The following is a 22489-nucleotide window of genomic DNA, read 5'->3' as shown; positions in this document are numbered from 1 at the left end:
TCATCAATATAGCAATTTAAATTTTTTTATTTATAGCAATTCTTCACATTGTACAGGCTATGTCGAAATAATATTATGGGATTGCATACTATAACAACATATATATTTTTTTGTGTTATTTTATTAATTTTTTATTGAATTTGTATATAATTTGCACATCTTATAAAATTAATTACTAGGTTATAAATTTAAATTAAATAATTATCACACTTTTATAAATTGTTTTAAATTTTTATAATTAGAAGATTAATTTTTAATTTTTATTAGCAAAAGGTAGAGTTGTTATATTTATGGGATTGAATAATAGTTATATTTATTTAATATTTTTTTATTACACCTCTAAAATTATTGTTGAATAATTATTGTTAATGTATTCACACTTGTATATTTTTAGAGCAGATTTTTTTTTTCTATATAGACTTTTATTACCAAAAGGTAGAGGGTCAAAGCAATATTTATGGGAATTTATAATATCATCCCGTACCATTTTTATAATTTATATAATTGATTTAAATTATATATTTTTTTTTGAAATTGCACTTCTTAATAATTAAAAAATACATTAGTAATATGTAAATATAAATTACTTACTAGGTTATAATATGAATTACATTTATATTCCGTGCATTATTTATATTTTAAATAATTTATTGAATATGTAAAAACAATTTAAATTAATTCATTGTATGGATTAATTTTTATTTAGATAAAGGGGGAAAGAGGAATGTCAACGCATCCGGGAAAAAACGAAGTTGGATCCTCTTATCTTGATTTCTCGAATCGAGAGATCCATGAATTGGGATATTATTTTTTATGTAGCGAAATGGTCGATTCCATCGGTTCCAATCGAAAAGAAGAGTCCCAAAAATTCAAAGGAATGATTGGATAATTGGTTCTTTCTTTAGTTGGTTTACCTACTTGAGCGGTTAACCAACGTATTCTAAACCACAGATTCCTTGGGAGGTATCAGGAAGGAATTGGAATACAAGGAGATTTCAAATCAATCCTATAAGGAATTAGCAGCATAAATTTATGATCGATCGACCCTGTGGGGATCGTGGAAAAGGTTTGAAAGTATAGAATTCGATCTTAAAAAGCTATGTATTAAACTTGCAAGATTAAAGAAATATAGCAGCTGACAAGTTAATTGTTCGATCAAAAGGGGATACGATCCCATTACAAATGTATGTGCAGGATCGCAGATCTGGCTCAGTCATCCTTAGCCTCCACCTCGTCAAGCAGGCTAGCGAACTCGCTCCCTTCGATCTCCAAGGGCGACTCAGGGGCATAAGGCTGGAAGTTCTCATCCAGATAAGGGTTGAGGCGACTTTGATCGAACCCCTCTACAAACGCACCTATGTTGCTGGCTTTAGCTTTACACTTATTGAATCCGGTGCCCACCCGACCTGGAATATGGGGGTTTTAAGGAAGTCATTGGCGTACTCTTGGGAGTTCAAGAACTCCTCACATCCTACTTCAATCTTCTGGCCATCCTCTCGCGCCCGTGCGACCTCAACAGCCCTCGACTCTTCCATTGCCTTGAGTTTAGCTTCAAAGACTGCACGCTCCTCTTCCTAGTTAATGCGCTCTTTGTCCCAGCTCCTTTCCTTAGCTCGCAGCTCGTTCAATTGGGTGCTCGTTTAATGCGAAAGTCACTTTCTTGCTGCTATCCTTCTGATGTTTGCGAAGGGCTGTGCATTTGATGGACATAGCCCTTAAAAAGGTTGCAGTCTGTTCGAGAAGGTTACATGGGAGAAATGTATAAGAAACTATTAATGGCATAAGGGAGTGAGCTCCAAATTGTTCCAACCTTGGGTAGGGGGGTCTTGAGAAGTGCTGCCTGGTCGCGAGGGAGGCAGTTGGCTTGGTAGAGTTCAAAAGAATCTTGACCTGCCTCAGTATTGAGCACAGTGCTCAGGTAGGAGATCCTCCAGTTTGGGACGAGTTTCTCCCCAGTCAACTCGGCAAAAATCTGACTTTCAGTGCGAAGTTCGCCTTGGGTTGTTCGCTCCCACTCTTCGATCTCCTTAAGATAACTCAGGTTTTGATCTTCTAAGGCACGATCAGCTGCTTCCTCTTCTTCAGATCGCCGGGGAAAACGCGATCTTCCATGCTTCCTCTTCTTGCGCTTTTTGGTCCGACTGGGACCAGCAGCATATCCTTCCCCAACTTGCGAACCGACCACATCTATGTTGGGGGAGGCACCTCTGATAAGTCGGGGAGTTAGGTTGTGGGACTTCTATAAAAAATTCAAAAATATGTTATAAGAAAAAAGATGGTGACCCAAGCTGGTTTCATAATATAAATTTATAACTTTAACATAATTATAACTTTAAAATAATTTTTTAATTTAAATTTTTAACTTTAATAAATAATCTTTTAATTTAATAATCTATACAAATAAAAGATTTACACTTAACAAATTTATATAAATAAGAAATTATTTAATTATTTATAAATTCAATAGATATTAATAAATAACTATTTAAATTAGTATAAATAATAAAATTATACTTCATGAATATTGCTTCGACCCCTCTACCTTTTGTTAATAAAATTTTTAATTATAAACAAAAATAAAAAATTAATGTTATAAAAATAAAAAATTAATATTAAAACCATACAAAACCAGTGAAACACCCAATCAAATTATAAGAAAAGATGACAAGTTGAATAACAAATCGGGTGGAGAAGAAGGAAAAAAAGTTAGTGGTGGATGAAAAGAAGGAGAAGGGGGTGGAGGGGAAGAAGAGGGAAAGAGGAGGTAGGAAAAATCGAGCGTCACGAGCTGATTCGACTCGTCTGCCAATTAGGATTGGAGAAGCAAAGGAGGTGGGTGGATATTATATATCCCGTTGAACCGGTCAAACCACTGTTGGACCAGTGACCCAGTAATTTAACCGGTCCGATTCTGATAATAATTTAAATTCTTATTTTTTATGTATAAAATCACTTCTCTTTATAATGAAAGTAGTAAATGATTTAATTAATATATTAAACAATAAACTTTGGTTAAGAAACTATCAAAGATTAATTTTTTATTTAGACTAATTTAAATTTAAATTATTAATATCAAATAATTTAATTGTTTTAATTTTAAATTGAGTAAATTACATACAATTTCAATAATGCTAATAAATTTAATGAGGTCATATTTTCATTCCCATAAACATATTTTAACACCCCCTCTAGCTTCTGGTAATTTAGAAATTTACGTATTAATATATCTATTAAATACGTAATTTAATATAAAGATTCTATAAAAAAAATTAATCAAACAATTTAAATATAAGTTAATAAATAATAAAAAATATACGGTATCATATAAATCCATTCAAGTATTGCTTTGACTTCTCCTATCTTTTGATAATTAATATTAAGTTATAAATAAAAATAAAAATTTGAATTAGCTTATACATTTTTAATTTAAATTTATAGCCTAGTAACTAATTATTAATATATTAATTAAATAATTTAATATTTAATTATTAAGAGATGTAATTTTATATATTGATTTAATGAAAAAAGTTAATAAATAATTATACTTGATGATTTTTAAATTGAAATTTATAACATAATAATTATATTATTAATATATAATTTAATATTTTAATATTAAGAAGAGTAAATTACAGATTCAATAATAATAATAAAGTTAATATTTCCATAAATATATTTTAACACCCGTTTAATCTTTTGGTTATAAAATTTACTTATAAATAAAAATAAAAAAATTAAAAGATTAATTTTATAAATTTAAAATACAAGTGTGATAATTTAGTTTTTATAATATGTTAATTAAAATATTTTACTGATGCAATTAGATGTTTTTATATATAGAAATAAAGAAAAGTCAAAAAGATATATGAAATCTTTCATTCTTATAAATATTGCTTTCATACTCCCTCTGTCTTTTTAAATATTTTTACAATCTGCATATCGTAGATTGAATTCTATAAAGAAAGTAAAAAATTAATGAGATTAAAGTTATAAATAATTTTAAATAAAAATAAAGATAAGTTGGATGGTTTAATTTTCTCTATTTTATTTTACTAATAAATTATAAATATTTTTACAATCTGCATATCATAGATTGAATTCTATATCTATTTCGTTACTATTTATACCTTGTCAAATTTATTAAAATATTTTTAAATCAAACAATAAGTCAAATTTAAAAATATTATGTACAACTTAGTTTAAGTATGATCTAAAATTAAATTTATTCTTTATGTAATTTACTTTGTAACATATATTTTCATATAATTAATTAATATAATTTATGAAAGGTTAGAAAAATAAGGTTTAAAAATATAATGCCTAGTTTAAGTATAATTTAAATTAATAAATTTCTAATAATCTTAATTTTAGTTTTGATGATTAAATTAAATGACAGAAGCTGAATCGTATTACATTTGTGTTTATAATTTATTAAATCATAAATTATTTAGTAGATTTTTAATAAGCTTATTTTATAAGACACATAACATCTGATTAGCATATGTAAAAAAAAAAAAAAAATTCATCTTAATGGATCAATTCAATAATATAATCAAATTAATTATATTTGTATCTGCATAAATTATTAATAAAACAATAATTTTCATCCATTTTCAAATTATACAGAAAAAAAGTTAATTTTCAAATTATTATGATAAAAGAAATTTGGAATTACATTATTTTATTTTTTTAAATAGGGGAATTAAATTACAATGAGGTCATATTGTGTTCACATCTCCTCTACCTTTTGGTAACAAAAAATTTTGTTATGAATAAAAATAAAAATTTACATCTTTTACTTCTAAAAATAGATTATTTTTTAATTTATTACCTTGTAACTATTAATATCAATTAAATATGTAATGTAATATAAAGATTCTATAAAAAGTTTAATAAAATAATTTAAATAAATTTAGTTATAAATAAATTAACAAATTTTTATTACAAAAAGTTTTAATTTGAAAAATAATCTAATATTCAATTATTAATAGATGCAATTTTAATGTATAGTTTTATATATAGATTAAGTCATTTTCAATTTAATTTATTATCTCGTAACTATTAATATCAATTAAATATTATATTTAATATATACATTCTATAAAAAGTAATAAAATAATATAACATATAAATTAGTACAGATAATAAAAAAATATACGGAATCATTCATTCATAAGTATTGCTTTGACACCACCCCTATGCTTTTGGTAATTAAAAAAAAATTAATTTATACAGGTGTTAATTTTCTAATTTAAATTTAAAACCTTTTATGTAATTTTATTAGTATATTCATTAAACAATTTAATATAAAACTGCTAAAAGATGTAACTTTATATTCCAATTTAATTAAATTTAAATTAGTATAAATAAAAAATATATATGGGTGTATTTTCATCCTCAAATATTGCTTTGGCCCATTCGGATAATAAAAATAAAATTAATCATGATAACTTTTTAATCTAAATTTATAGTATTTTCATTATAAAAGGTGTACTTATTATACATAAAAAAAGTTAATAAAATAATAACAATTTATATTATTATAATAAAAAAATTGGAGATCATATTATAGTTCTCATAAATATTGATTTGACACACTCTCTATCTAATCTAATAAATATTGATCCTACACACTCTATCGACTCTATTAAATATTGTTCCTATCTTTTGCTAATAAAAATTTAGCTATAAATAAAAATAAAATATTAACCTTTTAATTTAAAATTTTAATATGGTAATTTTTAATTTAAATTATAACCTAATAACTATTTTATTAATATAAAATCAAATAATATAATATTTTATTTTTAAGAAGAGTAAATTACACACTGATTAAAAAATTTAGAATATTAATTATAAATAATTTATAATATCTTAATTGATCTATTTTATTAATTTATGACTTAAACAATTTAATATATTAATTTTAAAAAGAGTAAATTACACGCAGATTCAATAAGAAGATTAATAAAATAATTTTGGATTTAGTAAAAATAATATAGATATATAAGAGAGAGAGAGAGAGAGAGAGAGAGAGAGAGAGAAGAGATTGTGATGAATAACCAATCAAGCTGGTGGCCAATGGCAAAATCGCAGCATCGAGTGGAGAAAAAGGTAAGAAAGTTGGTGGGGGAAGAAGAAAGAAAAGAGGAATGGAAATGAAGAAGGAATTTAAATATTTTATTAAAAAAATAAAAGAATAACAACAGAGAGAATGCAATGATATATAATCAAAACTCCATGCAAATTGCAAACCTGACAGTTGTTGCTCTTGCCAATTTTCCACAACAATCACATTCCTGCACAAAAAAGAAGAGTTATTTGATACATTAAGGATTAAATAAAAGGATTATCTCTATTTTGATACTGGAACCATCTCTAAGTACCAACTCTGAGTAGATCAATCAACGCAATAAAAGCATTTAACTTCTATTCAATGCTTAAATTTGAATATTCACTCTCCAGTACTCCTAGCAACCACACTTCTTCTCGATTGCTCTCATCAATTTCATTGTTTCCAAAAAAATTTATTAGCATAGATAATTTAAATTTATAACCTAATAACTAATTAAATATATACAGATATTTATACCCCTCTACATTTAAAATTTAATCTCTTATTTATATTTTAAATTAATATAAATGATTAAAAAGTATGAGGTCTTATTATTCATAAAAATTATCAATCAGAAGCTCATCTCATAAATTTAAAACAACTGAGTGCTGTAACCAATGGAATGAACTTCATTCGCTTCTTGGCAATAGGCTGTAAGCAAAATGAAATGAATGGTTAGTAAAGAACACAAATAAATGAAAAAACAAATTTGTTTATTAATCCTGAAGGTTGAAGTAGGAATGGAAAAGAGCTACATTAGAATGTAGATGTTCTCGCCATGCAAAGTGAATTCGTGTTTGACCGTCACTGGAAGGTTACCATCCTCAGTTCAGCAATTGTTTTCATTCCCTGCGAAGTGTTATTACGTGGCTACAAGGCTGTCTTTACAAGGTGGTAAAATTGAGAAGCTTGAAGCTCAGTCCAAGCTCGCAAGAGCGTAGTGAATACCACAAGAACAGATTAATTCCCAGATTACATGAATTTTAATTAACAAGGCATCTATCAGAATGAGTTACAAAAGAAAAGGCAAGGCAAGGCAAGTCACTTTTCCCCGGATGTCATTCCAATTATGAGAAACAAGGAGAGTCACTTTTTTCAAGATGTGAATCCAATTATGAGATATAGAAATATGTTTTGCAAGGTGCCTGCTAAGAGTCTGCCCAAATGGCAGAGCCCTTGGGATATCTCCAGGTTGGAGGACTCTTAACGAACACCCCTAAGAAACAACACAATCAATGGTAGATAAGTTTTTAACATCTATACAATCAGCCAAGCACATTAATCCCAACTCTGCTGATAAAGCGGAACATTAACATTTTCATCATTTTGCTTTAATCTCATACAGTATCTCTTTCAATCGAGAAGCGAATTTAAGCAATTAAGCTTAACTCCACCCCAGTGTTTGGGATGAAAATAATGCTTGTAAGCCGACTCCCAGATTGACAAAAAAGAAAGTAATATTTGATACCCAAAAGCTTTTCTTGATCCATTTGTGAAATAATTATTAGCAACACAAATAAAGAGGCAAACAACAGACATGTTATCTCCGTACTATACATAAAGCCACAAACAACAAACCTGGCACCACACAGCAAGATGAATGAGATTATGTTTAACTACAATAAACTAGAAGATACATCATAATTCAAGTTCAACCAATTTATTTATATTGTCAACCTATATAGCAGGTCATGCATGTTTTACTACTTGGGTGATCACAGGCCACAACACATGGAAAAGAAGAGAAAAAACATGTGAAGGCATAGAATTGAAGCATCTGAGAAATATGTGGCGGTGAAAGACCATAATGAGAGCAAAATAAGGTTTTGACATGCAATACGTAGAGGAGCTAGAGGGGCCACTAGTAGGGAAAAGGAAGAAAGACCTTTTAAATGTTCTGTTACTGAAACAATTGTTTCAGAACAAAGCAAATATCTGACCTATAAAACAAAGCAAAATCAATCAATAACCAAACTTTCTTAAACCTTGAAAGTTGGAGAAAACAACTCATCCAGAGACCAAATCAAGTAGATACTCTGTAAAGTACTCCATAGTTATGAGCTGCTTCAAGACACATGGACACACATTCAAATGCAGTCATGAACATAGCATGCATCAAACATCATATTATAAAACTAATTGGACAAGAAAGTGAGCAAACCTTATAGACAAACTATGGATCATTCGACTTCTCCACAATTGAGCAAATTTTGGCCGTGAGGTCTCCCTTAAATTCCGGTACACTTACTTCTAGATAATCAACAAGCTCCTTTGTCGAAGGCTTCACATTGCTTTCATTTACTAGATGATAAACAAGCTGGAGGGCCCTTTTACGGATCGAAGCATCTGGATCCTGCCATCAAATAAGAATCCATAAGCAGCTAATTCAATAGCATAACAAAAGAATAAATGAAAAGGGTAAACAATTGGTGCCCTCTGGTTCAACATGTTTTAACTAACGGTACTACCTTATCTTGTCCTCCACCATAGGAATGTCTTGCCACTGCTGCCATGATCACATGGATCACAGGGATGCTACCGTCTCAGCACTCCCAGAAAGTGGAACATGGGCTGGCCAGCAACAACTGCATGATACTCTCACTTTCTTTCATTCAGTGCTCGAATCAAATGAAGAATCATATTCGAGGTTTGACCCAACACACATGCTTTGGCACATAGAGCGAATCTGATCTGCAGATATTGGCTATCAGAAGGACTATGTTTTTTTCTTACCAAACCTGCAAATGATCACACCAAAGTACAAATCATAAGTCACTGTCATACTTTCAACATAAATAGATTAAAAAAGAAAAGAACACTGCAAGTTCTCTATGCACTACGTCCAAATAGTCCCTGCTTATGTTTAGAACCTCTCTTTGTTTCAGAATATACCAGCCATGCATAAGGAGCCATAGAAGGAACCTCACTGCACATCAATGAAAGATCATCATGAACATTATAGCATGCAGTTTCTGAACTCAAGATCAGGAGTGCAAAATCGATTTCTATCCTCATACTGTCATACATTTATACTTTATTTTCATCTCATTAATAAAATAAGTACATATTATAAGCATGTAAACGTATATGGAATTAATATATTTACTAATTATATTAAAAATATTAATTAGCATATTCTAAACTAAAACCATAGACTATAATTAAACAAATTTGTAAGTAGAAAGTAACTGTAAAGAAAATATGTGAACAATAAAAGAACAGAAAGTAGTATATAAAGGGGCAGAAGACGACACACAACATTAATTATAAACCATGCTAGCTCTAAACAAAAATCCCCTCACCACAATAACACAAGAGTTAAACCACACTCCTACAACTTCCACTGTGAAGTGAAAAAAACTATCACCTACCTTACACACCCACTCCCATCCTCTAGGAAATTGGGGTAACTTAACATCACTAAAGTATGTAATAAAATCTTTCCCAATCACTCGAATAAGCATGCATATGAGCTTTAAAATATATCTTATTCCCCCACACTGAAACCATGACTGCCCTCAAGCATGTCTCAATCCAAATACACAAATTATCCAAGTAGCAATTCTCAAATATCCTTTCATGTCACTCAAGTACATCCCCTATATTAATAAGACTTAATAGTATAAGAAGAGCCAGCAATATTGAGACAAGCACTTGCAGTATAACATACAATATTCAACACACAAGTATCCCATTGACTTCATCAAAATAAAATGAAACAAGTCTCAACACTCTCACAAAGGTATCAGTGTAATCACTCCACTCATAAAGTGTTTAAGAATTTGGGTTCCACTCAAATCAATACATAGAATGCCATTACCATAGGCTTGCTTGTGAATCAAATCTTCTCCACCAACGAAATGAAAATTAATACATAAATCAAAGGATCTTTTCAAGGGTTGTAATGGGGCTTAGGACAAGGTGTGGCAAAAGATAGGCCGAATTGGGGCTTATGAATTCAAAGGAGCGATGCCGACCTAGTTGCTTATCTTTCCAACCTCATTGCCATTCAACTCGATTCAAGTAATTTGAACAATCAAACACCTCCAATTTTTTCGTTTTCTATTTCTTTTTCTTCTCAATCTTTTCTTCTTTCCTTTCGTTTTTTCTTCTTCTTTTTTTTTCCTCATTTTCTTCTTTCCTTTCTTTTTTTTTTCCTCAATATTTTCTTCTTTCCTTTCTTTTTTTCTTCTTCTTTCTCTTCTCCTTTTTCTTCATCTCTTTGTTCTTTTTCTTTCATCATTTGTTTTTCATTTCCTCGTTCCATTTCTCTTTTTCGTTTCCTTGGGGATACCACTGCATCCATTGTTATTCACTCATTTTCATGTCAATTTACAAGCAACCAAGCCAACACCATCCCCTTAAATGGGTTCAAAAATCAGTTCAGGAGATAATCAAGAAGGGGATGATTTAGCTTATGATGTGGTTTAACCAACAAAAGAAAAGCCAAGGCTCAAATGAGTTATTCTATGGGTGAATTCAAGGTAGGCTCTTTTCAGGTAATGGGGTATTCCTAAGTGCCCTTATCACTTTCATGCACCAATCTTACAAGAATGCGGACACAAAATGTATTACACAAGCAAGTTCTAGAATGGACACACTAAGTTTGATGCCCTCGATCAAAAGAAATGTAGCACTGTTTAAATGAAAGTGCTTTGGTCCAAAAGCTCACACAAAGGCCTTTGTGTTGATTCTTGAACATTTTTCATTTGATGCAGTCAATGGGACACACTTCACACTACTTTTTTTTTATATGCCACTAGTGCTAGTATCTCCTGCTTATCTCGACTTATACCAAAAATTCCTATTAATCTAAGGGATAACACAAGACAAATATCAGAAAATTCAAGTGCTACCACAGGATAATTCGCATATTTTTCTCAAGACACTAACTTCCTTCACAAGTTTCGGTGTTTACTAAAAATTGTCAACCCCCAAATAAAAACTTTTAGTCCTCACACATTCACATTCCAACACATTAATTCCCCAACTAATCTAATCCAATTGTCACATTGAATATTGGTCTCCAATCTCTTGTTACTTTATTATAAGAAAGATTGTTTGGCAAGTCACTCTAATCCAATAGGAGTAATATGTCATAATACATAGAGTGCACAAGCAACAATAAATCAAAGTTTTGGAAGTTCCAAGTCATATTTTTCTTATTTTTCTAAAACAAGTCTTTCTGATCTAATTCAATTGTCAAAATATATTAATTAGAAGCAATGAGCTACAGAAACTAAAGAAAAGATCGATTCAAGCATAGCAAATCTTTTCTACATATGAGAATTGCGAAACTTACCTATTAATCACAAAGCAAAGATAAAAATGCAGCAAATTGCATGCACCTCTCAAACAATAATCAGAAAATGACAGCCATGTAGAGCTGTGGCTGCCGCTATCAAGGGGTGCACATGCGAGGCAAGAGCCATGAGCTCCACCAGCCTACCTTATCTGCATTGCCATTGCTAAAAAACTTAATTAAGCAAGTAGATACTGCTTCAAGGGAGGCAAATACATTTTCCAAGACTAGTATGAGCCTCGAGCATCTTGCACCGTTTAAGGTAGACTAGATAATTATTTCTGGTGAAGATATGTTCAATACAAAATTTAAAACAAAAAGGGAGCTTTTAAATGGTTTAGTGAAAAGATGATATAATAAAATTTTGGTGAAGTTGGGATAACGTGCAAAAAGGCTGATAGCAGACTAACAAGTGTCCACGAAATCCTCACAGGTATAAAACAGAAGAAGTTTGATTAAAATTGACGATATACTTGGTGAAAATTCAGTTCTAGTTCCCTTACAGTTTAAAGCCAAATCAGGACAAGTAATCAGAGCTCGTTCCTGATCACCGAAAACAACAAGAGAGACAGAACCGCAGCCAGTTTTTACTATATGTTCTTGTCTTCATAAGTAAGGTGAAACCCGGCCCTAGATAGAAGATTTCTGAAGATGTCTTTTTCATCTCCACTTAGATCTTCACTGTCATCAGAATAAATGAGTTCGTCAGGGTCAGTTGTCAGGCCGTCTTGATCATCTTCAGAAGCTAAAACCTGAAAAACAATGTACTGAATTAACACCAGGGCATGACATCAAATGTGCATTATAATGGCTAACAATGAGAAAGATAGTGCCAACTGGTGAAGACATATTTCTAGCTCAATATGAAATCTCTTGGCTGCCTTTATTCGCCAATCATTGTTTTCTGCAGACAATTTAAGAGAGTGGTAAAATTGAGTGTTCAAGTTTTGAATCCTTTTAGATGGCAGCTTTTTAACTTGCATGCTTGCCAACAGATAAGAGAGATGGTCCTTAAGAGAATAAGGGGAGACGAAATACAGCATGAAAAATGGTCCATTCACCACAAAAATCAACAAAAAAATTTCACCCAAGAAAGAGTGCCCAAAGCAACAAAATATGGCTCCACACATGCTAGAATAACCAAGGCCAAGATTTCTATTTTTGCAGAAGGGAGAACCAATGAGGATTTATGTTCATCAGTAGAGTTGCTTATAGTCAACAGAATCCATGATTACCCATATATGGCTTTGATCAATAGGACCGAGTGACCAGATACTGAGAATAAAAAGGACCTACTAACCTCCAGGTCTGAAAACTCGAACCATGGACAGTAGTCCAAGATCTCACAAACAAATACAACTGTGTCTCGCAGCAGAAATCCTGCATCAGCTTCCAACATGTCAGATACCTTCATAAACTGAATAACAGAATTGTTCCAGGTCTTCTCGGGATCACTGCCAACTGACTGATCACTCTCCAAATATATACATATGGTGTCAAAAGACTCATATACTCCTGCACAATCAAAGGCGGTAGCAAAGAATTAGAATAGATCATCCACCATAATTCCACTAGCTGCTGTAGCAATTTGCATTGAAATAATTCAAGCTTTTAAAGAGCTACCCACCAATCCGAAGCTCACATCCAACCAGCTTGAAAGAATTTGCGAAAAAATTTTCTAGTTTCCATTATTTCCTAAAAGGACAAGAAATTCCACTTTCCAGGTGAATGAGCTCCTCTTCCCAATTCCATCCGACTGAGAACAGGCAGTTCCTGAGTCAGTTTCTTGATCAGTGAAGTCCTGCATTATGGAAGTTTCTTTCAATATAAGAACCTCAGCAGAGAAGATAACAGTATCCTGGACTAGAAATCCAGAATCCTGATCAAAGAGATTAGTGAGTGTCACAAACTCGAAGACAATATCACCTCACATCAGGGACGTCGTTCTAACGATTGAACCAGGGGCTGGCACCAGCATTAACATGCCCATTTCTATGGATCCCAACACCATTTGGGATAAGCGGAGGAGGCAATCCAATAGCCATTGGAGGCGGAGTAGGTGGATACAACCCATGTGTGTCAGGTAGGTTGTGGAACTTACAAGTGGACTCCCAGCTAGACTTCCTTTACGCTGTTGTATGGCATGTATCTGCCTCAGCCCTTCTTCATGGATACGTGATATCGTCTCGAGCTCCTTCATTGACAAAGCTTCCAGCCCAGCACCATATAGAGGAGCATGCCGTGACATCTCTTCCTGAAGTTGAGCCTCTAGATGGTGGATGTATTGCTACAAGAAATAGCACTCTATCAGCAACAACATCAAATAATCAGATTCCTTCACATAAAGGAGCTGACATTAAGGAAAATCGTTCAGGGGCTAAAAAGTCATTTTTTAACGAGAGAAAAGTCAATAATCCAATCAAGTACAAGCTAATTGAGATACTCCAATTAAGCATCTTCAGCAAACACAGCCTCGCAGGCCTGCAATTTGGATTCCATCCCATCAAACTTTTTATGTGAAGTATCTGGAAAACACAAAATAGACATGAGAAACCATTTGAAAGTAACAAATAAGCTCTCTCATGACAATAACATAGTATGAAAACGGTTCCCACAACCTATCTAGTAGCTTCAACATGAAAGCGGCCTACTGTCACATTCACAATTACCAAGAAACTGAATACATAGACCATTAATCGATGTAGACCAAATAAACGTAAATAAAATGATAATGGACTTTTATAGAGTTGCAAACCAACTCAACTTGCTACCCCAAAATTTATTTCATTGCGTAATGCGAATTTTATGTTGACATGGAAATTCTTTTTTCCATCATGAATCATCTCAGTCAACCCTTCCCTCAAAGACTCTCACTAGTACCCATGAAATTGCATGTCCTAATCAGTGTGCTAGTACCATTCTTAAATTGCAAAATAACATCTTAATTAAGTCCTCGCGCTATATCATCGTCAAGCTACACTTTCACAAGTCTTTGTTTCTTACTTGATCTTCTTGTTGTAATCCAAGTCCACCTTAATATTTACATGTTAAGGGTAACATGGATGTTTTTTATCCAAGAGGATCATTACAATACCAGCATTATTGCAACTTCCTACAGAACCTGGCGGGAATTTGTTCACCAGTGACCACATAAACCGCCAACTCTATTATTCTCCACTTGACAATCAGCCCTAACTTCAGTAACTTGCACCCTTTTGGTTATCAATCCCATGAATCAGAAACACAAATAAAACATACGATAAAACAACAAACTTGTACCACATTTGAAGAAGCTAAAACATTCTTAGTTCTCAATATTCAATGAAGATTGATGCATGACAGCAAACAAATCATAATCAACTAACCTTGTCTCTGGCAAGTGGATGAGAAAGAAAGCATGTAATTTTCTTGTGAAGATAAGCATTGTACATGTAGTAGACCATATCCTCATCATCATTCTGCATGAAAAGACACAACTGCAATTGATGGCCAGCCCAAGGACATAGATATAGAAAACAATCTAAGAGCTACTTAAGGTCAACCAAATATCAATTTAGATAAAGGTGGTGCCACTTGTCTTATTAAGGAAAGGGATGATATAGTATAGCCATAAGATTCAAGCATGAAATGCAAATGTACGTGTATAGCAAGGGAGATACCAACTTAAGAAAGAAAAGAAATAAGGGGAGAAAACTCAGCACCTGTTATAGCAATATTTACTTAAGTTCTGGAGAGCATTTACCAAATCAAGCACTAGTGGTCAACTTAATATGTTCTAAAAATTCAAAGGTCGGTATCTAATAATTTAATTAAGGTGCAGAACAGATCAGACAAGTCATTGGTTTTGGTTAAACAGTCCGCAGCGAACTAGTACACGCGAGACTTGAGAATACACGAATAGAGCTCCTTAGGTGTGAATAAAATGGAATGAAGCAAAGAGCATAAGAGAAGTTTTACTACATGCATAACATGTTTCAAAGCCTTCAGTTACGAAACGCAAATTCCGAGCAAGAACCATCCTTCAGTTTTTATTGGAGGGGGTGAAACAAAAGGAAGAAAATAAAGGAAAGAGAAATAAATTTTCTGTCAAAGAAAAAAAAATACTGATATCTCTTCACTTTTGCTGAAGTTCACTCTCTGAATTTCGGGGACATGAACTTGACAAAAAGAATTCACATAGTAGAGTACAAAGCTAAAATTTCCTACATAACGTTATAGACCATATTTGTAAACCAAGTTCAAGTTTTTTCACTTATATATGCAAATAAATTCTCCAATAGCTCACCCTACCAATGAACTAATGAATGGGTTTAACTTAAGTACCCAGCAACACACAATTGTGGGAGACGAATGATAAACATGATATAATAGAATATGAATAGTCACCTGCACCATGGAACACCAACACTAAGAAGCACTTCCCGCGACATCACCATGGTCTTCTCACTAAGTGTACAAATGTAACTGAAATAAAATTATCTCATGAACTTCATTAGAAGAGTTAAAAGAAAAATGAAAGACAAAAAAGAAATCTGATTTTATTTTCAATTGTTAGTTGACAATGATTCCCCACCTCATATACGTGGATAAACTGTATTCATGGGTCAGTAAAGTTAAAAAGTTATGATACTTCTCTATATCCAGCATGAAAGATTTCTTTAACTCTTTATATTCAAGCACAACCTGTACATTTTCCTTCTAAGTTTTACAGTTGGGGGGTGGGGGTGGGGGTGGGTGGGAGAGCCCATGTAAGAAGCATCACCGCTGCATACTGATCTTGAACCTGCTGAGATGGCAATCTAAAAGAAATAATTCATAAAATTAAAGAGAACTATAATAATATAAAATTTAAATGTCGTTACAATAATTATTTTCAGTTATTTTGGTAAAATAATATCAAGGCAAAAATCTATCTCCTACTAACCAAAAATAATAGTCACATAAGAAAAGGCATTCTCTAAATAAATGATTTTTATACAGAAAAAAATTCATATAGCACCAAGAAATAAATGTGACAATTTTTTCAATATATCAAAAAAGAAAGAAAGGATTGTTGTAACGTCTTTAAAGTTATAGCCCCCCAAACAAAACGAAATATTATGTGCACATAATCTCAAAACACAAATGCAGCAATACGTTATACAAATGCTAACTTATCATAACGAGGGTAAGAGGCCAATCACATCACCGCACTTTGTTTTCCCAGGTAGAGAGCAGGACAATCAAGCTTCCACAAAATCTACAGGTTTCTAAATGTTATCATCCTCGATGCTAGCACAATACCCTTTATCTCCTTATATCTACCTAAGTAGGGACGGATTTCGCTTTTCTTTCTTTTCTTTGGGCCAATAATGATTTTTTTTCTTTTTTCTTCCCCTTGTATTTTGTCACGGCTCTTTTCTCTTTTTTTTTTTCCTTCATTTTTGCCCGTGACTTGTGTTCTTTAGGCCGTCTTTCAGTCTTTTGACGCGAATGACAACACTTGTGGTGAAGGCACCCGGTTACTCAACCAAAAAACGTCGTATTCTGGCCTTTTGACGCGAATGACAACACTTGTGGTGAAGGCACCCGGTTACTCAACCAAAACACATTTTACCTAAAGTGCTTTGCATACTCATAGCTTCGGTCACCGTTTTACGTGAATAACAACATTTGTGATGAAGTTACCCAGTTACTAAGTGACCTAAACCAGCGGAGTAGATGTAATTTCCTTTTTTTTGCTATTCTTTCTTTTTTTTTTTTCCAAGGGGAAGGGCCTTTGAATTTTTTTTCAAAATGATGCATGTCCCATGTTAGGGATATAAGGATCAATCGGGTAGGGTTTTAGCAAACAAATATGATGTCACAAGAATCCTAAGACTTAGTAGAAGCGAAGACGTTCCAACTCTCTTTCAAAGCAATTCAAAATGCATGAAATTATGCCTCAACTACTCCACATTTAATCAAAGCAACAATCACATAACGCTAGCGACATTCATGTCTCAATCTTATGACTTCCTAAAATCACATTTATTTGTCAAATTACTAAGGGTAAACTAGAAAAATAATATAAATGAAAGTAGTTTGATAATAACTAGCAAAAGAAAAAAAAAAAGAGTACTTTGATAATAACTAACATCCGAACCCGAAAGATCCACAGAGAGTAGAGATGAACCCTGTGAAGAGACGATGTCCATCCAATTGTCATTAAATCCTGGGTATTCTCCCAAATTAAGATCCTGCAACAAACAGAAAAGTGAGCTCATGAGACCAGCTGCTGTCTATCCTTTAGACAGCCAAAGCAATTTGTGACCCATTTCCTCACTTAGCAAAGCTTGCAAACCTGAAGAGCACAATCCCGAAAAGCTTCAAGTACATAATCAGTTGGACATTGGGAACACACTAAATCGTCAAAAATCTGTGACTTATATCCTTTGGCAGCATGGAGAAGGTGCTATATTTGTTTATGTCCTACAACAAAAGAAAATTGCTTGTCAATTCACTTAAAACAGTTTGGCTCTCCCTCTTATACAGTGAACTATAAATAGAGTAACCACGCCACACATACTTGCCAAATTTTATATATACACAGATCCATAAGAGATGGGCAACTTCGTTTCCCTTACCAATAGATGATCTAGAAAATGAGGTTCCAAGCCATTTTGAGCTCCCACTTTTAGTATATCTACCAGAAACCCCTTGGTTCAGGTTATCCTCGTTTACCGGCTGGTCTTGCTTCCTGGAACAAGCTCCCCCAATTTTTTACTGTATTCTATTCTATTTAAATTAAGAAAACTGCAGCAAAGCCCAGCAGTTGTCAACTTGTCACCAATGCTGGGGGTACAAATTCAGCATCACCCTGCAAAACATAAAGAAATCAGATGATTCATCATGATTCTAGATGGATTACGAGTAGGCTTACAAGTCTAAGTCAAACTTTCCTCATCCTCTTTCAAGAAAGCGCCCAATTTTTCCATTAAATTATACATATGAAAACATATAGATGAGTTATTACATCCAGGACTTCCAATTACAGCATGCTCACGATACACTGGACAAGAGAATAGACAAGTACATGACAAATATAGTGTAAAAGCATATTTAGTAAATACGGAAGAACATAAATTTAGCAGCTTCTACGAAAGCAAAGTATAATCCTCGTCCCCGTAACACAAGATTAATATAATATCAACTTTTTAGCTGTGGTTAACCACGTTGAAATATTTATCCTAAGTCATATTAGTTGCCAGAGCATCAAACTTTCCCCGTGCTCCGGAAAAAAGCTTCAACATAATTGACAAAGAGGAGCGCTATTCACAGGTTAACCATGGCAATGTCAAACCAATCCCAGCATTACGTAAAACCCGATATATCGATGCTAACTATTAGAACTTGAAAGGAGTGGAGGAAATATCTTGTTAATTAATGAGGACAAAAAGCACTGACTATAAAGAATGCTCTTCACACTTCAACAATGGAGATAACATGGCATAGCTTATGATTATTTATTTATTTTAAATGAATCATCGTATAAGACAACCAAGATTAAGCATTACATGCAGAAACTAATTCAAGTATGAACCAAGAACGACAGCAGTAATGGAGACTTGAATGTAAAAAAGAATGCTTATCGCCTTCACCTTTAATCATGTTAGATAACTACACTATCTTTTACAGGAATGGGAATAGCATTTAATCACGTTAACGTAATAGTAGTGGCAAACTACTTCACATGTAATAATACATAATCAACTAATGTGCACCAAATACATCAAGAATATGTGCTTAAGTAGAAACCACTATCAAACTATATAATTTAAGAAAGCATTTTAAATTCGATACCTGCATGCCTGTGGACTGGGAGTTATTGGCCATTTCAGGAAAATGACCAATCTCTGAAACAACCATGAAAAACACAAAATATTAGTAAATTAGTTTTAGAAAACTCTATATTTTATAAATTAAGAATGTGCAAATTGTCATAAGAGCTCAGTTCCATAGCAAAGAAACAAGAAGTGAGAGGGAATACAATAAAAGTGGCAGATAAAGCAATGGTAAGGCTAAGACAAGTTATGTCCTCGGTTAGGACTTAATGAAAACATTAACAACTGTCAATTCAATACGCGACTGTTAATTTAATTGTACAGGTGACCATAACATATTTTCCTTGTGAGTCATGACCACTACCAAAAGAACATACAAAACAATATCCACATATGTTCCAATATTAAAGTTTTGAACTATGCTGACAACAAGATGGAGTTAGTCATACCTAACAACCAATAAAGGGATCAAAAGAAACAGATCCGTGATAATGATACAATACCTAGTTAGAAATGCATGCCTATTATTTTTCATACAAGCCCTTTCTGTTTCTTTTATTTGCCATAGAAATTCCATAACTAATGCATAATCAGGCTTTATTCGTAGATATATGCGGATGGCTGTAACTTAAAAAACCAGAAAGGTAAACCTCCTCTGCAGGTCCCAGTTTAAAATGGATGAAAACCCAAAGAGAAAGAAGAATAGCCAAATTTTATCTAAGAACAGCATGATCTTCTTGGGGTGCATTTTTTTCGTTAAAACAAAAATCTGCATTCTCACTCCAATTCTTACATCCTAAAGTTCAATAAAAACCTTAAAGAAGATAATTGAAAAACTTGAATTCAATCAAGAACATCCCTGTGTGGCGCAGCAGTTAATAAACAACTAAACCCTCCCTGCCAGGCCAACCAAATTCTTGAAAGAAATCAACCAAGAAACGAACAACCCACCATCTTTAAGGAAAACCCTAAAGAAATTAAAAACTGGAGGGGGGAAAAACGTGCTGTTCTCTAGACATCTTTTACCCAAGAAAAACAAGAGAACACTTCTAAAACTTGATTCCAGGAAAAACCAACCAAGAAGACAAGAATTGAACTATTCTTCAACCCAATGATAAAACCAAAAGCGCAGTTTCCATACATTCAAAAGTGAAAAACTAACAAGTTTTCATCACCCAATATTTCAAGAAAACTGGAAGGCTGAGAGCGTCAAAATGAATTACATTGGAACAGAAGACAAGAGGTCCCCATAACCCTCCGGAGTCATAAACCCAGATCCTCTGCCGCCGCTGGTACTCAACCCTAACCCTTCCCTCCCTTTCTGCTGATCTTTCCCCCTTATTCTTTCCTCTGTTTTTTTGGGCGAGAATCGTAACATGAATAGAGGAAATGGAAAATGAAGGGGTGTGGCTTAAAATGTGGGATTGTGGATGGACGGTGGTTTTGGGTAAAATGGCCGGAAAGAAGATGGTGATTTTTAGGGTTTTTACCCGTGGATTTTTTCTTTTATGGGATATCTTTAGTACAATTTCTTCCCAAAACTATGACATCAAGATTCTAAGAAATCATCCATAAAAGGAAGAAGAAGAAGAAAAGGAATTCGCATTCGTCATCTTCATACCGAAGTGAAGAGAGACAGACTTTGAGAAATATGAGAGAGAGAAATGTTTTGTGTTTCTTGGGTATGAAGATGATGATGACGACATGTATCACTTGTAATTCCCAAAGTTGCCATTAGCCCCCCCACCCTTTCTTTTATTAATTTCTTTTTGTAAAATACACAAAGTTTTTATATTAATTTCTAATGTAAATATATCTCAATCACATATGCCATCAAATGTTTTGAAAAGATACCAATTTATAAATTTAGGATTTACCCAAAATTTATTATTATTTTATAAATAGTTTGTGTTCATAATCAATCTGCTAGTTTGAATAATATTTTAATTTAATGATAAATAGAACTTCAAGATCAAAAATAAAGAACGACTAATATATATATGGCACACTTAAATGTGTGTGCACTATTAATTTAAATTTAAAAAACTAATTATTATTTAAAAATATATTAATTAGATAAATAAAAAATATAAAACAAATATAATGAGAAGAAGAGAGAGAGAGAGAGAATAAAAATTGATGTAGAAGTTGACAAGAGAGAGAGAGGATAGAAATAAATCTATGAACGGTTTTTTTTTTTTTTTTTCGTTCGAAATGTTTGAAAGTGACCAAATTAATCTGGACCGATTTTTGGAACAGTTGGCTATATGTTCTTATAAATGCATTACAAATATTTAGAAACAGGTCATGCCTGACCGTTCCAATTTAGGACGGGCACCGTAACACATTGTTAGAAACTGCTCTTAATATTAAACTTTTCTAAAAAATTTATTTTTTTAATTGGAATGGACTGGGCTAAATTTAGAACGGCCATATTATTTACATCGGTTTACTTTTGAAAAGGTTTTTGTAATACTCATGCTTGAGTTTTGGAACTGTATTTATTTATATTTGTGATAAATATAGAAATAGTCTTTGTAATTGTTTGTTTGTCAATGTTTGCAATACTATTAGGCACGGTTATATTTTTGTTTGGAACAGTCTTCTGTAGCTTTTTTATGAATGGTCAGTCATGTAAAATTGTTTTATTAATGGTATTAGGAATGGTTATTCTTATTTTGCACGTACTTAAAATTTAGCAATTGTATTAGGAACGGTCAACCACTTTTATGAACACGTATTTGAGATGATTTTAGCATAACGGTCAATGTAATTTAGAAACACGTGATTAGAACTATTTTAGTAATGGTATTAGGAACACTGATTTATTTAGATTTGTAATATTTTCTTTATAATTACCAAAATGTTCCTATTTTTTGATTTTATAATTTATTATTTTTATGTAATATATTTTAATAAATAATATAATCCATATATTTAATAAATTTAAATAAATAAATAAATGATTTAATTCATATATTTAATAAATTAAATTTAGATTTGTAATATTTTCTTTATAATTGCCAAAATGTTCCTAATTTTTGATTTTATAATTTATTATTTTTATGTAATATATTTTAATAAATAATTTAATTCATATATTTAATAAATTTAAATAAATAAATAAATGAACATAAACTATAATCAATATACTTATGGGAAGTTAATTGGAACCTGCATTCAGGAAGGATTAAATTTATGCAACGAAATTAGATTAAATAAGCAAATTAAAAGACAAAATTTGACAGAGAAAAGCCAATTAGGACAGTT

The 22489-nt window shown here is 32.2% G+C and overlaps 1 protein-coding gene and 1 long non-coding RNA gene across 4 annotated transcripts; both read right to left on the bottom strand.

Moving 5' to 3' along the window:
• Positions 1-800: 800 nt before the first annotated feature.
• Positions 801-16123, bottom strand: LOC148787800 (uncharacterized). Of its 3 annotated transcripts, none has more exons than XR_016066025.1 (10): positions 15804-16103; positions 14783-14875; positions 13861-13942; positions 13344-13704; positions 13045-13218; positions 12718-12932; positions 8584-12169; positions 8277-8468; positions 6256-6299; positions 801-2207 (listed from the first exon to the last, which is right to left on the bottom strand). XR_016066025.1 is itself a non-coding variant. In XM_088881986.1 (10 exons), the coding sequence occupies exons 1-4, from the start codon at positions 15810-15812 to the stop codon at positions 13583-13585; spliced, it is 306 nt and encodes a 101-aa protein (XP_088738112.1). In that variant the 5' UTR covers positions 15813-16066; the 3' UTR covers positions 801-2239; positions 6256-6299; positions 8277-8468; positions 8584-12169; positions 12718-12932; positions 13045-13218; positions 13344-13582. The 3 variants fall into 3 exon arrangements, 1 of the variants encoding a protein (XP_088738112.1); XM_088881986.1 differs by having other exon boundaries at positions 801-2239; positions 15804-16066; XR_016066024.1 differs by having other exon boundaries at positions 6256-8468; positions 15804-16123.
• A 26-nt stretch (positions 16124-16149) lies between these two features.
• LOC148787799 (uncharacterized) lies at positions 16150-21201 on the bottom strand. The gene is made up of 5 exons (XR_016066026.1): positions 20443-21201; positions 19239-19291; positions 18023-18255; positions 17740-17867; positions 16150-17635 (listed from the first exon to the last, which is right to left on the bottom strand). It is a non-coding gene; the product is annotated as an uncharacterized LOC148787799 (long non-coding RNA).
• Positions 21202-22489: the final 1288 nt, after the last annotated feature.

Source organism: Sesamum indicum, linkage group LG6 (genome assembly GCF_026168435.1).
Source record: "Sesamum indicum cultivar Baizhima isolate 11 linkage group LG6, ASM2616843v1, whole genome shotgun sequence".
NCBI lineage: Eukaryota > Viridiplantae > Streptophyta > Magnoliopsida > Lamiales > Pedaliaceae > Sesamum > Sesamum indicum.
The sequence above is the reverse complement of the archived record's forward strand: the minus strand, read 5'-3'. Positions and strand labels throughout refer to the sequence as shown.